Source organism: Thalassophryne amazonica, chromosome 19, assembly GCF_902500255.1.
Source record: "Thalassophryne amazonica chromosome 19, fThaAma1.1, whole genome shotgun sequence".
NCBI classification, from domain to species: Eukaryota; Metazoa; Chordata; class Actinopteri; order Batrachoidiformes; family Batrachoididae; genus Thalassophryne; species Thalassophryne amazonica.
Genome location: NC_047121.1, coordinates 72499059 through 72516296, shown reverse-complemented (window position 1 = coordinate 72516296; position 17238 = coordinate 72499059). Strand labels below are relative to the sequence as shown.

General features: G+C 46.3%; 1 protein-coding gene across 2 annotated transcripts in view; it reads left to right on the top strand.

Moving 5' to 3' along the window:
* LOC117500649 (gamma-aminobutyric acid receptor subunit rho-1-like) overlaps nucleotides 1-17238 on the top strand; it is a 45415-nt gene that overhangs the window by 11247 nt on the left and 16930 nt on the right. The window contains exons 1-3 of one of the 2 annotated variants that reach the window (XM_034159398.1): nucleotides 7988-8049; nucleotides 15950-16012; nucleotides 16194-16300. In XM_034159398.1, coding sequence (XP_034015289.1) covers nucleotides 8003-8049; nucleotides 15950-16012; nucleotides 16194-16300 — 217 coding nt within the window. In that variant the 5' untranslated portion in view covers nucleotides 7988-8002. Of the gene's footprint in view, nucleotides 1-7987; nucleotides 8050-15949; nucleotides 16013-16193; nucleotides 16301-17238 lie in introns of those variants that run through there. The other variant, XM_034159397.1, reaches the window with a different exon arrangement.

Here is a 17238-nt window from a genome sequence, read left to right as displayed (position 1 = left end):
TGCCCATTCCTCTTTGCAGCACTTCTCACGCTCCATCAGGTTGGATGGGGAGTGTCGGTGCACAGCCATTTTCAGATCTCTCCAGAGATGTTCAATCAGATTCAGGTCTGGGCTCTTGCTGGACCACCCTTCCTCGGATTTTTGCCTCGAGACAATCCTGTCTCTGAGGTCTACAGACAATTCCTTTGACTTCATGCTTGGTTTGTGCTCTGACATGCACTGTAAGCTGCGGGATCTTATATGTAGACAGGTGTGTGCCTTTCCAAATCATGTCTCATCAACTGAATTTACCCCAGGTGGACTCCAGTTAAGCTGTAGAAACATCTCAAGGATGAACAATGGAAACAGGATGCACCTGAGTTAAAATTTGCACTTCATGGCAAAGGCTGTGAGTACTTATGTACATGTGATTTCTTCATTATTTTATTTTTAATAAATTTGCAAAAATCTGGGGAAAAAACAACCTTTTTTCACATTGTCATTATGGGGTATTGTGTGTAGAATTTTGAGGAAAAAAAAAAAGAATTTCATCCATTTTGGAATTAGGCTGAAACATAAATTGTGTAAAACGTGACGCACTGAATAGTTTCTGGATGCACTGTATGATGTATCTAAACTGGCTGTTATTTATGTGTTTTGCATGACACTGCACAGTTCCCATTAACTCTTACAGCTTTAATAGATCACAGATCTTATTGAATTCATGCCATCAATTGCAATGGCATGTTGCATGCATGCACACATTCCCACACTTTGTTCTGACTAATCAATAAGCCTTATTAAAAAAACAATACTCATGGGGGTATTGGATTGCAGGATTTTTTACAGCATTTATATATTTATATTTAAAATCTGATTTTTCCACAATTGTCGGGCTGCAACTATTAATCTGTGTACTTTCTGTCTGCACTGTAGTTTCGATTGGTTTGCTTCCACTTAATACATTCAACAGACCCAGTGAAATCAGAATTATTCTGCCTGTAGATACAGTTCTCATTTTTCATGCCATAACTGTTTATTTATAGATCAGAGAAGATCATCAAACAGCATAACTGTTGAGTCTGATCCAGATGGAAGTTTTTGAAGCAAACCTTCTCAGATGCTCCTTAATTCTTGCATAGCACAAGACAAATTGTGCTTAAAAGATTTAGACGTGTTTGGAATATGGCATTCATAATGATATTTTTTATATTTATAACATACTTGCGGGTGGGAATGCGCAGGGTGGTCTGCTTATAAATATGACTAAAAAGGTGGGTGGTGGATTCCTGAGTGCAAAGTCAATATTATATTCAATAGGACAGCGCAGTCTTGTTTGAACTCTGCACTATATCGCAGGATTTGACCACTTGGGGACCGCCAGTCCCGTTGTGCAATATATACACAGTATATACACAGTCCTGAAAAGTGTTTTTTTTTTCTGGTTTTCAGTGGAGAAGGGAAGACAAAGCGAGTGGGAGACGTCGTGTCAGTAAGTGTTAGCCTACACAGCTAACCAGAGTAGCTCCGTTCGCTCGCCTGCAAAACCGCCTCGACATGTTTGTGCTCCAGGTCAAACACACGTCCACTTTCCCACCGCATCGTCACTTTTTCTTTGCATTTTCAGTTTGTTTGCGTGTAATTTGCCAAAAAAAAACCATTGAAAATGCCGTGGTTTCCTCCCGGAAGTAGAGAAATTACATGAAATGCATCATATTTTACCTCTTTAGCGCCCGCCCTCAAATGAGACGCGGTGCCCAATAGAATGTCCATCACATCTTGACTAACCCATAAATGGACAAAGAGGCAGAGCACTGGGCAGGACGAATGAAACCCAAACACCCCCATCTTAGAGATACGGAATTTACAGCTAACAGGCTAACCTCTTGGTTTAGTTGTTTTATTAAAGCATATTTTTGGAGACTGGGCAGTAGTTTTCATAACGGTTTGCTTGAGTATGTGTATGAAAAAAATTCTGACCATCTTATTTCCTCAGCAATCTCAGATTAACTTGACATAAAGTCATCAAGCTACCGACAGCTGCTAAAAGTGGTAACTTGTGCTAACTTTGCTAATATATCAAATAGCATGAAGATTTCACTCTGCGGAAATACTGGAGCACAGACTTCTTTGATACACTAGGACAGTTAGTAGCACAGCAAACCATATTATTACAGATATTTGGAATGAAGTGCTCAGAACAACTAGCTGCACAACAACTAGCAGCTACAGCTAACATGGCTCTGGTCATGGAACTCTGAGTCTGAGGAAAGAACAGCACAAACATCAGACACAAGCAAAATATGAAAGTGAAGAGAAAACTCTTGTGAAAACTCATTACTTTTTGCTTTTTACACAAGGCAAAAATATGGCCATCAGGCATTGCGAAGACTTTGCACCGTCTGTCTGTCTGTCTGTGCTCAGCATAACTCCAGTCCTCTTACTGCCAGGGTCTTCAAATTCACAAGGAGCATTCTTGATACACAGACCTTGGACAAGTTCAAAGATGGGCAACCTTGACCTTTCTAAGGGGTCAAAAGGTCACATTCATTCTACACACTCTTTCATTGACTACATGCTCATACGGCCAAAGATATTTTAGCATTGTGATATATTTACAATGTGTTGAAGAGAGAAGACAAAGAAGATGGGAAAAACAGAATAGGAATCAGGGTTGCTCTTCTGTACACAGTCTACTTCTTGTTAGTGCAGGGCAATAACTTTGAGAAACCTCATTTTTGTGAAATGTAGGATCGGACATGTTGTTTATCACAAGAGAAGCCTGAACCCAGTCACCAAAGAAGCAAAAACATGCAGGGAAACACTAAGGGCCCCTTCACACACAGTGCAAATTTGGTCGATTTGTGCATAAAGTGTGCATGAAGCAGGAATCATGTGCAAAACGTGTAAAATTGTAGCTGCCTCGTACACCTGTTGCTACAACTATTTGCGCACACCAGCGGCTGAAAGAGTGTGCATTGTGAGAGCCCATGGAACCCTCTCACAGCAGGTGTCGGCCAAATTCCAGGTGACACACAAACATCTAACACCGCTCGTCTGGCACTTAGAAAATGTGTGGCCATTCACACTATTAACACAACAACAGTCAGAAGACAATCATTGTCGAGCTGGATGCGAAAGTGTGACGTGCCCCACGACTGTGAAGTTGCCGAGTGCACATGTGGCGTGCCAGAGCGCTCCCCCCCACAACACATTTGTACGTGTGGTTCGTGCACCCCCCGGCAGGCGAGGCATCTCTCATCTGATCACAGAGTGACATCTTGGTCTGTGTGCTGACAGGACAGGGGACGTGGCTGGCTGCCCACAGCTGTTGAAACATCTCCGGTTCTGGACATCACAGCTGCAGCACATGTCCCGTGTTTTGACGGACATGCGCATGTGTGTGCTTGTGTGGCAATACATGAAAACAGACCGTCAGTTCATGTGAATGTCACATCTGACAGGACACGCATGTGGGGCCGTGAGGGCTGTGAGTGGCGCTCCACAGGACGAGGACAACCCAACAGTGCAATACACCACTTTCAGTCACGTATCAGCAGAAATACACCGTACCAAATGCCGTTTTGCTCAGTTATCACAGCACTTTTTTCCTTTTTTTAGAAAATATGTTTATCTGCTTTTTGATTTTAGCCATTTCACGCTCCTGCTACAAGACAGTGATTGTAGTGCAGTGGTAAAGTTTTTTCTGGTAATCAGAGCATGTGGGTTCAAATCCTGTGAGTGGCATTTTTTTTATTTTATTTAACCACGGGCTTCTGTATTGTGTCCCCTTTTATGTATTATTTATATCAACCCAGTGATATTCACTAATTATACAGCTGGTTTTTATTTTATTTTCTTCCACATCAGCGGTGCGATGTGGTGCACGTCATCCCATGGAACACAGTGCGAGCTGCTGCAGCTGCTCGCACTGTGTTCCTGCTCGAAAGACACCTCTCCGACGGTGCGATGTTTCATGGTGCACTCATACGAGCTCTACCGCCATGAATCGCCCTGAGTTGTACGTATTCGCACTGTGTGAAGGGGCCCTAAGGGATGGCACTAAATCCTACACACTATAGCTTTAAATGTGATTATACATAGCTGTGTGTTAGCCGTGTCTTATTTGATGTCTTGTTAACAAATTTGTAAGGCACAATTTCAACTCACTGTCCCCCATAAAGTGTTTCTGTTGATGGTCTGAAAATACAGAAGCAAAGCTGATTCCTCCTCGATGAGGGAAAATCTAATTTATTTCTCAGTACCACTTGCTCAGTCCTCCTCTTAGTGTGAAATTGCAGAAGGGAGTGGGTGCTGTTGGCGTGGGCTGGAGCTGTTTTTGCTATGTTTCTTAAGATGTTTTTTCTTCCTCCTCTTAAGGGGAAGGATTTATGCACAGTCCAACATCAAAAGCCTCCAAATTAGATTTTTCATTAAGCAGGCCTGTACATTGCACCCATGACTAGCGTTTAAAGGGCAATATTGCACAAAACTCATTTTTAATGTAACTTTTACAATTATGTACATTTGGGCTTTGATGTTTATCATCTTAAAAAGCCCCACAATTTTATAAATGAGCCTGAAGAATTCTTCTGCACTCAGCAAACTTTATATCTGACACATCTCGTTTTAAACTTCTGTGATATATGTAACTGAAATCCATATTTGAACTTATTTTATTTATTGCTGATAAAACATGCCCAGCTTGGTCTGACACACCTACATGTTCCTTCTCTGTGGGCGTGAGAGTGTAGCAAGCAGCAGCTCCTTTCCATTTAAAGAGACGGCGCAGAAACAAGTTGTTTATTAAAGGTGGCTTTTACATCTATCCGTCAGTATTTGGAGATAGCTGTGGGGCTGTTTTCCCTTAGACTTCTGTGTTGCCACCGGAGGCACAGCTACATGCTGCTACATCGCTCAGAGTGGAAACAGTTTTCACCCCATTACTGTAGCGCAGCCTAGCATAGCATTCATTCATTCATTCATTTTCTATACCCGCTCATTCCAATCAAGGGTCAGGGGGTGCTAACCACGAAACCTCCATGCCGCCCTGGCCTAGTATGGAATCTCTCAAAGGAAAGCTTTTGCTACTTTTGCCCTCTGTATATGGAAATTCATCTACATTTCTTGATGTTTATTACATATACACATATTGTCTAATAGATTACAATTTGTTCATGTAAATGGGGAATCTTCTTCACAGACTAAAGTTAATTATGGAGTTCCACAAGGTTCTGTGCTAGGACCAATTTTATTCACTTTATACATGCTTCCCTTAGGCAGTATTATTAGACGGTATTGCTTAAATTTTCATTGTTACGCAGATGATACCCAGCTTTATCTATCCATGAAGCCAGAGGACACACACCAATTAGCTAAACTGCAGGATTGTCTTACAGACATAAAGACATGGATGACCTCTAATTTCCTGCTTTTAAACTCAGATAAAACTGAAGTTATTGTACTTGGCCCCACAAATCTTAGAAACATGGTGTCTAACCAGATCCTTACTCTGGATGGCATTACCCTGACCTCTAGTAATACTGTGAGAAATCTTGGAGTCATTTTTGATCAGGATATGTCATTCAAAGCGCATATTAAACAAATATGTAGGACTGCTTTTTTGCATTTACACAATATCTCTAAAATCAGAAAGGTCTTGTCTCAGAGTGATGCTGAAAAACTAATTCATGCATTTATTTCCTCTAGGCTGGACTATTGTAATTCATTATTATCAGGTTGTCCTAAAAGTTCCCTAAAAAGCCTTCAGTTAATTCAAAATGCTGCAGCTACAGTACTGACGGGGACTAGAAGGAGAGAGCATATCTCACCCATATTGGCCTCTCTTCATTGGCTTCCTGTTAATTCTAGAATAGAATTTAAAATTCTTCTTCTTACTTATAAGGTTTTGAATAATCAGGTCCCATCTTATCTTAGGGACCTCGTAGTACCATATCACCCCAATAGAGCGCTTCGCTCTCAGACTGCAGGCTTACTTGTAGTTCCTAGGGTTTGTAAGAGTAGAATGGGAGGCAGAGCCTTCAGCTTTCAGGCTCCTCTCCTGTGGAACCAGCTCCCAATTCAGATCAGGGAGACAGACAACCTCTCTACTTTTAAGATTAGGCTTAAAACTTTCCTTTTTGCTAAAGCTTATAGTTAGGGCTGGATCAGGTGACCCTGAACCATCCCTTAGTTATGCTGCTATAGACGTAGACTGCTGGGGGGTTCCCATGATGCACTGTTTCTTCTCTTTTGCTCTGTATGCACCACTCTGCATTTAATCATTAGTGATGATCTCTGCTCCCCTCCACAGCATGTCTTTTCCTGTTCTCTACCCTCAGCCCCACCAGTCCCAGCAGAAGACTGCCCCTCCCTGAGCCTGGTTCTGCTGGAGGTTTCTTCCTGTTAAAAGGGAGTTTTTCCTTCCCACTGTAGCCAAGTGCTTGCTCACAGGGGGTCGTTTTGACCGTTGGGGTTTTACATAATTATTGTATGGCCTTGCCTTACAATATAAAGCGCCTTGGGGCAACTGTTTGTTGTGATTTGGCGCTATATAAAAAAATTGATTGATTGATTTGATTGATTGATATAAATAACCTCCAGTATCCATATTAACCTGCAGTAGTAAATTCAACCAATCATCTTCTGTCAGCGTGCTGCTGAGAGCTGGGAGGGCTGCATGTAAGTGCATCAAAATGTATGTGTTATCCATTAATTCCTCTGCAGTCCAGTGACAGCACAGGGTATTGGCATTACCGTTGTGTGTGACTGTGTCACATAACGCAAAAAAAGGTGAACAAATTTTCACCAAACTTGCTGGGAATACTCCTGAGGTGAATGTCTCCAGATGATTAACTTCAGGAGCAGATCGGTCAAAGGTCAAGGTCACGTTAATCAATCATATCGCCAGAAAAATGCATTTTCCAATATATCACCAGAACCAACAGGCACAGAGAGCTGGTTTTAAGCTTATATTAATAACCATGTGGAATCAAATGGTATTAGTGATGTTATGATACCATCACAAAAACATTGTGAAAGGATGATGTAATTGTCCAAAATATACATTTCAGGGAATTCTCTAGAACCAATAGGGTTTGAGAGGTGATCATCTGTGATGACATCAGTACACTAGAATGGCACTTGGAGAACACACACCTCCAATAAAGAAAACTATATCTCATCCACCAAGGATGTTATGGTTTAAATGCTGTTTGTTTGTTAGTAGGATTACACAAAAATTACTAAATCAGTTTTCTTGAAACTTGATGGAAGTTTGGGGTGTGGTCAAGGAGGAAACCATTAACTTTTGGAGTGTATCTGATTAAAGGGTGAATCTTGGACTCCCCCCCCCCCCTCTTTCTTTAACATTGTGAGATAGGGCATTTTTAGATGGAAATAATAATAAAAAAAATCCTTGATCCTGTCACCACTTTACCAATGTGCAGGGGGAAAATAATTAATAATTCCACAATTCACAGGATTTCAAAAAAATAGCCATTCTGCTTTGTGGACACCTGATCCCATCAGATCTCAGGAGTAAAGCAGACTAGGACCTGATTAGTACTTGGATGGAAGGGTGTTTAAGAACACCAGGGGCTGTGTGTGTGTTTGTGTTTCTCCACGGAAAACTGGAGTTGCGTCAAATCCCAATGTGGATCTGTACTCAATTGACTGTGGTGACCCTGAACAACCAGGGGCAGCTGAAAGACAAACAACAACAAGTTTATGCAGATGTGAACTGCTCCAGGTTTCTCTTTTATTCTGTTGCAGAAAACCAAAAAAAAATTAGTACAAACTGAAACACAAACCTCATTTTGCACGCCCAATATCATGACTGGCATAAATTACACATGCATATATTACTGTGACCAGAATGACCTCTGCTCCACGCAGCCATCCGTGCAGAGCTGAATGGAAGGCACAGCATGCAAGAACGGAACTGTACTGTGTTGGGAGGTAGTGAGGGGATTTTCGAGGCATTTCTGCCAAGCGGATTAGGAACCAGCTGCCGGATGGATGGATGGAGCGACTGGCACCCATTGCCCATCAGAACACAGAACGGCATCAGTTAGCACCCACGAAAAACTCTCCTTGCCATCTCTTTTTGCTCTGTTGGTGCCGCCACCTTTATCTGTATGTGCAAATCCCCAACTTCTCCAAGGTATTTCCTTAATGCATGTCTCTGGTTGTCACAGGGATTTTGTCCCGTCTGTCACAGCGTGCTCTACTCTATTAATCCATTTTAGGGTGTTTGGAATTCATCCCCCCCCCACCCCCGTGGCCTGGAAGGCTGAATGACAAGTATATACACAGATATCCCTCTTGAAAAGTGACACCAGAGAGGTGTTCTCTTCCTCCAAATTGAACATGATGTGTGTGGGCCGCTGAAGAGGAGGTACTGGCTGGCCCACCACCACAAGATGGCGCCCTGCTTGAAGTGCGGCCTTCAAGCACGAGAGGGCGTCGGAGCGACCAGGAGTGACAGCTGTCACTCATCATCCGTACCAGCTGTCACTCATCCACTACTCATCACCACCACCATAAAGACCGGACTGCAACTCCACCTCCCTGCCGAGAAATCAACTACCAATCAGGTAATTTTCTCTGCTGACTCGAACGTCGAATAATAATCTGAACTTCTTTTGCAGCCGTTTTCCTGGTGTTTACCTTATCTGTGGGATTGGCGTTTAGTGTGACAGCGACGGCTTCGCCTCACACCCCAGACCAGATAGTGTTAATCAAGAGCTGCACGAGTGTGTGATTGGAGGTGGAGGTGCTCCCCTCCTTACTGCATACAGACTGTGGGATTACTGAGTGTGCGTCCTCACCTCATCTGGACTGTCTTTGTTCTCTGCCAGCAGTACCGGGTCTGACTGCTGAAGACAGCGGCCACCTGGGGCGCAGGGCTTGGCGGCTCCGGTGTTCTTCAGCTCCGTTGGTGGTGGAAGCTGTGTGGATCCGGCCTCTCTCTCGCCAGGTGTCTTCTATCGTCGAGCCTGCCCACACGTCACCTGGTGTATGGTTGACAGTCACTATATTGTTATTGTCTGTACATCGTTGTGCGATTCACAACATTAAATTGTTACTTTTTGGCTTATCCATTGTCCGTTCATTAATGCCCCCTGTTGTGGGTCCGTGTCACGTCACTTTCACAACAGGATTTCTCGGCCAGCGTCATGGATCCCGAGGGGCGTCAACCATCGCTTGAACAGCCAATGGGAGAGCGAGGTGCACAGGCAGGAGGCATGTTGGGTGAGCTGCAGCACATCTTAACCGCCTTTACTGCTCGGTTGGACTTAATTACCGAGCAGAGCAGTGTTCTCAATCGTAGGATGGAGGCTCTCACCGCCCAGGTGGAAGCGCATTCTCAGGGCACTGCTGCAGCACCTCCTCCTGCTGACCGTGTGCCAGAAACAGACATTCCGCTGGTCGTTCAACGAACCCCCCCACCTTCCCCTGAAGCATACATAAGCCCTCCGGAGCCGTACGGAGGCTGTGTGGAGACGTGTGCGGACTTCTTGATGCAGTGCTCGCTCGTCTTTTCACAGCGTCCCGTCATGTACGCAGCAGACGCCAGCCGGGTGGCTTATGTGATCAATTTGCTTCGAGGAGAGGCACGCGCCTGGGCTACGGCGCTTTGGGAGCAGAATTCACAGCTCCTAACGGTTTATACTGAGTTTGTGAGGGAGTTCCGACAGGTGTTCGACCACCCTCATAGAGGCGAGACCGCTTCAAGTGTGCTGCTGTCGATACAGCAGGGGCGTTGGAGCGCAGCGAAGTATGCAGTCGACTTCCGCATCGCGCCAGCGCGAGCCGGCTGGAATGCTGTTGCGCTCCGCGCCGCCTTTGTAACGGACTGTCTCTGGTCCTTAAGGAGCACCTGGTGGTAAAGGACGAGCCGCGGGATTTAGATGGGCTTATCGACCTGGTTATACGGTTAGACAACCGATTAACGGAACACCGACGGGAACGAGACGAGGGGCGTGGCCCGGCTCAAGCCATCCCTCTTCCTCCCGGGTCCGAAAGGAAGCCGACTTCCCCACGCTCCACTGCCAGGGCTCTCCACGTGACAACAGCTCCCCCTGCTGACGTTGCTATGGAAACGAGCAGGGCCAAAAAACGATCAGATCAGAGACAAAGGAGGCTGATCCGTGGAGAGTGTATTCTCTGCAGCTGTCCCGAGCACATACAGAGAGAATGCCCCAAACGGTCACAACAACAGCACTCATCCTTAGAGACTGGGCTAAGGGTGGGTCACAACACCCACGTGGGGAAACCCCGACGATCTGCACGAATCCCAGTCACGATCTGAGTGGGGATCTAACCCTTCACGCCCCAGCACTGGTGGACACGGGGTCGAGGGGAATCTGCTGGATAGCAGATGGGCAAAGGAGGTTGGGCTCCCTCTAGTGGCCTTACCGTCACCATTGTCCGGTGCGAGCGCTAGATGGCACCCTTCTTCCATAATCACACACCAGACACAGCCAGTGACATTGGGTGTGTCTGTGGAATCACAGGGGAGGAGATGTGTTTTATGTAACACCTTCTACCTCCCGAGTGATTTTGGTTTTCCATGGGTGTTAAAACACAATCCCCGGATTGATTGGCCGTCTGGGGTTGTGGTTCAGTGGAGCGAAACCTGCCACCGGGAGTGTTTAGGATCCTCGGTTCCACCCGGTGTGACAGCTAAGGAGGAGGTTTTTGTCCCCCCCCAATGTGGCAGCAGTGCCAGCCGAGTACCACGACCTTGCTGACGTCTTCAGCAAGGATCTGGCACTCACGCTGCCCCCGCACCGTCCGTACGATTGTGCCATTGATTTGATACCGGGCGCTGAGTACCCGTCCAGCAGGCTGTACAACCTCTCACGTCCGGAACGCGAATCAATGGAGACCTACATCCGGGACTCGTTAGCTGCCGGGTTGATCCAGAACTCCACCTCCCCGATGGGTGCTGGTTTCTTTTTTGTGGGCAAGAAGGACGGCGGACTCCATCCATGCATTGATTACAGAGGGCTGAACGAGATCACAGTTCGCAACCGATACCCGTTACCTCTGTTGGATTCAGTGTTCACGCCCTGCATGGAGCCCAAATTTTCACGAAATTGGATCTTAGGAATGCTTATCACCTGGTTCGGATCCGGGAGGGAGACGAGTGGAAGACGGCATTTAACACCCCGTTAGGTCACTTTGAGTACCTAGTCATGCCGTTCGGCCTCACTAATGCGCCCGCGACGTTCCAAGCATTGGTTAATGACGTCTTGCGGGACTTCCTGCATCGGTTTGTCTTCGTATATCTAGACGATATACTCATCTTTTCTCCGGATCCTGAGACCCATGTCAAGCATGTACGTCAGGTCCTACAGTGGTTGTTGGAGAACCGGCTGTTTGTGAAGGGCGAGAAGTGTGAGTTCCACCGCACTTCTTTGTCCTTCTTGGGGTTCATCATCTCCTCCAACTCCGTCACCCCTGATCTGGCCAAGGTTGCGGCGGTGAGAGATTGGCCCCAACCAACGAACCGTAGGAAACTACAACAGTTCCTCAGTTTTGCAAATTTCTACCGGAGGTTCATCAAGGGCTACATTCAGGTAGTTAGCCCCCTGACAGCCCTGACCTCCACAAAAGTCCCCTTCACCTGGTCGGATCGGTGCAAAGCCGCATTCAGGGAGTTGAAACGCCGGTTCTCGACTGCACCGGTTCTGGTGCAGCCCGATCCAAGTGCCAGTTTGTTGTTGAAGTGGATGCCTCTGACTCAGGGATAGGAGCCGTGCTGTCCCAGAGCGGGGAGTCCGACAAGGTTCTCCATCCATGTGCCTACTTTTCCCGCAGGTTGACCCCAGCTGAACGGAACTATGACGTCGGCAATCGGGAACTCTTGCGGTGAAGGAGGCTCTTGAGGAGTGGAGACACCTGTTGGAGGGAGCATCGGTGCCATTTACGGTTTTCACGGACCATCGGAACCTGGAGTACATCCGGACCGCGAAGCGTCTGAACCCCAGGCAAGCCCGCTGGTCGCTGTTCTTCAGGCGTTTTGACTTCCGGATCACCTACCGCCCCGGGACAAAGAACCAACAATCTGACGCCCTGTCCCGGGTGCACGAAGAGGAGGTCAAGACCGAGCTGTCAGACCCCCTGAAACCATCATCCCCGAGTCCACTGTCGTGGCCGCCCTTACCTGGGACGTGGAGAAGACCGTCCGGGAGGCCCTGACACGGAGCCCGGACCCGGGGACAGGTCCGAAGAACAAACTGTACGTCCCACCAGAGGCCAGGGCTGCGGTCCTTGACTTCTGTCACGGTTCCAAGCTCTCCTGTCACCCAGGGGTGCGAAGGACCGTGGCAGTGGTCCGGCAGCGCTTCTGGTGGGCGTCTATGGAAGCTGACGTCCGGGAGTATGTCCAGGCCTGCACCACCTGTGCCAGGGGCAAAGCTGACCATCACAAGGCCCAAGGCCTCCTCCAGCCTCTGCCTGTGCCTCGTCGCCCCTGGTCTCATATCGGCCAGGACTTTGTCACGGGCCTCCCGTCGTCCCAGGGCAACACCATCATCTTAACGATAGTGGACCGGTTCTCCAAGGTGGCCCACTTTGTGGCCCTCCCGAAGCTCCCGACGGCACAGGAGACTGCAGACCTCCTGGTCCACCATGTCGTGCGTCTGCATGGGATTCCATCAGACATTGTCTCGGATCGTGGTCCTCAGTTCTCCTCCCAGGTCTGGAGGAGTTTCTGCAGGGAACTGGGGGCCACCGTCAGTCTCTCGTCAGAGCAGACTAACCAGGAACTGGCCCTCCGCTGCATGACCTCCACGCACCCGACGGCCTGGAGTGACCATCTGGCCTGGATCGAGTACGCTCATAATAGCCAAGTCTCATCTGCCACCGGCCTCTCCCCGTTTGAGGTGTGTTTGGGGTACCAGCCCCCATTGTTTCCACTGGTGGAGGGAGAGGTCGGGGTGCCCTCGGTCCAGGCCCATCTGAGGAAGTGCCGTCGGGTGTGGCGTACCGCCAACTCTGCCCTGCTCAGAGCCCGGACGAGGGCTAAGGCCCATGCAGACCGCCGGCGTTCCCCGGCCCCTGCATACCAGCCCGGGCAGGAGGTTTGGCTATCCACTAAGGACATCCCCCTGCAGGTGGAATCCCAGAAACTTAAGGACAGGTACATCGGACCATTTCCAATACTCAAAGTCCTCAGTCCGGCCGCAGTGAAGCTGAAGTTGCCAGCTTCACTGCGGATACACCCCGTGTTTCATGTGTCAAGACTCAAGCCCTGCCATACCTCCCCACTGTGTGCCCCGGGACCAGCGCCGCCTCCTGCCCGGATCATTGATGGGGAGCCCGCGTGGACGGTACGCCAGCTCCTGGACGTCCGTCGAAAGGGCCGGGGGTTCCAGTATCTGGTGGACTGGGAGGGTTATGGCCCCGAAGAGTGCTCCTGGGTGAAGAGGAGCTTCATCCTGAACCCGGCCCTCCTGGCCGACTTCTACACCCGTCACCCGGACAAGCCTGGTCGGGCGCCAGGAGGCGCCCGTTGAGGGGGGGGTCCTGTTGTGTGGGCCGCTGAAGAGGAGGTACTGCTGGCCCACCACCACAAGATGGCGCCCTGCTTGAAGTGCGGCCTTCAGCACGACGAGGGCGTCGGAGCGACCAGGAGTGACAGCTGTCACTCATCATCCGTACCAGCTGTCACTCATCCACTACTCATCACCACCACCATAAAGACCGGACTGCAACTCCACCTCCCTGCCGAGAAATCAACTACCAATCAGGTAATTTTCTCTGCTGACTCGAACGTCGAATAATAATCTGAACTTCTTTTGCAGCCGTTTTCCTGGTGTTTACCTTATCTGTGGGATTGGCGTTTGGTGTGACAGCGACGGCTTCGCCTCACACCCCAGACCAGATAAGTGGTTAATCAGGAGCTGCACGAGTGTGAGATTGGAGGTGGAGGTGCTCCCTCCTTACTGCATACAGACTGTGGGATTACTGAGTGTGCGTCCTCACACTCATCTGGACTGTCTTTGTTCTCTGCCAGCAGTACCGGGTCTGACTGCTGAAGACAGCGGCCACCTGGGGCGCAGGGCTTGGCGGCTCCGGTGTTCTTCAGCTCCGTTGGTGGTGGAAGCTGTGTGGATCCGGCCTCTCTCTCGCCAGGCGTCTTCTATCGTCGAGCCTGCCCACACGTCACCTGGTGTATGATTGACAGTCACTATATTGTTATTGTCTGTACATCGTTGTGCGATTCACAACATTAAATTGTTACTTTTTGGCTTATCCATTGTCCGTTCATTAACGCCCCCTGTTGTGGGTCCGTGTCACGTCACTTTCACAACACATGATGAGGAAGTGGTCTTGCCCACGTGCCCTTTAAGGAAAAAAATGTGTGTGATGTAAACAGATGCATTTCGTCTCCCCATTTTTATGTGTGTTTATTTTTTGCCTCATAAAATTGTGTTTATAAATCATTTTTAGCCCAGTGTTAAATGGTTTTTCATTGACATGGAAACAACCTTATTTGCTATGCAAAAAGCGTGACCGGCACTGGAAAATACTTCAGCTTCAATTTGGCAGCTGATTTTTTGTGGTGCTGTCAAGTTTTTTGTCAACTTCTTTCATTTCTGAATTCTTTTTTCAGATCATTTTCACAGAACATTGGTTATCTCTGCTACTTACAATTTGTAATTGCTTTTGGCCACTTTGGTTTCCCACTGATAACTGGAAGACAGACAAGCAGGCATAAAATTGGAACCCCATCCAATTTTGGTGGTGTAGGTAAATCCATAACAGAAAAATGAGAGTGACTGAGGTACTTTTGATTGAGATATAATGCAAAATGTACACCAAATGGGCTTTTCAATATTAAATCCAAATATCCACAAAATCCACAATCCTGATCAGATCTGGATCAAACTTTGTCACGTGACAGTGAGTGCCAGCCTGCACCACGGTTTGAAATATGAAAGTGATTGGGGCATGCTTGATTAAGATATAATGTAAAATATACATTCAAAGGGGTTTTCAATATTAAATTCAAATGTCCACAAAATTCACAGTCCGGGTCAGATCTGGATCAAACTTTGTCAGGTGATATTGAGTGTCAGTCTGCACCTCACTTCAAATATGAGAGTGATTGGGCTATAATGTAAAATATACATTAAATGGAGATTTCAATGGCCACAAAATCTGTAATCCAGATCAGATCCGGATCAAACTTTGTCATTCGATAAAGGATACCATCCTACATAACGCTGCCAAATATGAAAGAAATTGGATCTTTTTTAACACAGTTATGAGTTTTTGAAATTTTATTCAATATTAAAGGATAGAGATTTTCAAAATTTTTTCCTGACTTTGACTTTTGACCTTGAAAATTGAATCAGTTCTTGACTATCAGGATATGAATACTCTGTAAAATATTTCATAACAACATGTGGAAAATTGTGGGTTCCTGGCTGTTCACAAACAAACAGGGGCGACAACATAGCCTCCGGCCAACTTCGGTGGTGGAGGTAATTTAGCAGGTAATTTACCAGTGTGTGTCTGCTTCCTTTTACACACTAGAGGGCGAAGCAGGAACCAGCCACGGCCACCATATTGCACCGCCATGTTGATACGGTATCCCAAAAGGGTCATATTTACTCCGTCTGTCGCATTTTGCACTGTAACTGAAAGACTAAGGAAAAAAGAGGAATGCAAAGAGGTCGTTCCTCTGCACTGTCTGCTGGTTGGCCACCAGACCTTGTCTTTGGAAATAATAATTAAAAAAAGCAAAGCGAAACTTCAACTGCACCTGCTCCTAATTTCCATTATTCCTATAATTACAAGATTATTTCCTGCAACAAGCCCAAACATGTGGCAGATGGCAGACAGGCAAATTTGTTTTTTGTATTGATTTGGTGCCTCAGCTGTAATTTTTGCTTGTAATTCTAGAGATTAATTTTGTTATTGATTAATTGATCTTTTGTTTTTGCAACAGGTCACGCAGAGATACCAGAGTGGATGGAGGAGGTGGTGGAGGTGCAGGTCAGAAGTCTGGAAGGTGATTAACAAAAAAACTTAAAAAAATAAAATACAATCAATATTAAAGCTTTTTACGTGTTTATATTTTGTTTTTGTTTTTTTTTACTTTCATAAAAAAATGGATGACTTCTTAATTTTTTTTGATAAAAATCAATATACTACATATCCCTGAATAGTCACCCCCACTCTCTACTTTACAGCCCGATTTACAAACGAAGCTCTGACATGACAAAATCGCCAGTGACAAAATCTGAGCAGCTCCTGAGAATCGAAGACCACGATTTTACAATGAGACCAGCGTTTGGAGGTCAGAATGCAAAAAAAAAATGAGCAGCACAAATGTGATTCATACTTTTGTGCCTTTCAGAATTGATTCCTGTAAGGTTTTATTTTTCTGGTTTCCTACATAAGAGTTTGAGATGTCCGCACCATTCACAAGATTTGATCACATGTACACAGCGGCCTCTGTGTACATGTATGCATGTGTGCATGTGTATGGCTTCGATCACAGAGAAACTGGGGAGAGATGACATTTGCCATAGGGTATGTTTATGTATTTTGGGTCAAGGATGAATGCTTTTATAAACAGAAAGTTGATAAGACTAATATTTTTGGAGAAATTAGGGATATTAGGTAACAAATATGAACAATGGATGTTGATAATTAGATTCTGTACTCATACGCCATTCCAGCAGGGGGCGGCAAATCATCTGTATATTAAAAGCCAAGTGGCCTCTGTGTATGTGTGTGAAACTTCCATCATGGAAAAACTGGGGAGAGCTGACATTTACCATTTGGTATGCTTGTGTATTTTGGCTCAATGATCACAAAAACGGAAAGTTGATAGGTCTAATGTTTTTGGATAAATTAGGGATATTAGGTAACAACAGTGAACAATGGATGCTGATATCATCATTAATCAGTTCCTGGTAACTACAGACGCTCTGAACAAAGGAAATATCTCAACCTTGCCAGTTGTAAAACATGACATCAACTAAATGTGCCAAATAATAAATACAGTTCACAAAACTTTCTCATTTTAACTCCCAGCACTTTCAGTTAAAATCATTGTAGAAACGTTGCAAAATTTATGACCACCCTTGAAAAATGTCAGCTACCTATTTTATAAACATTACCCAATCTAGATCCCATGGATTCCAATGGGCAACACACTAGTACATAGTGATTTGTGTCATATTGTTTTAACTGTGTTGTTTGAAGTTTTGGCTTTTATGCTGCTTTTGG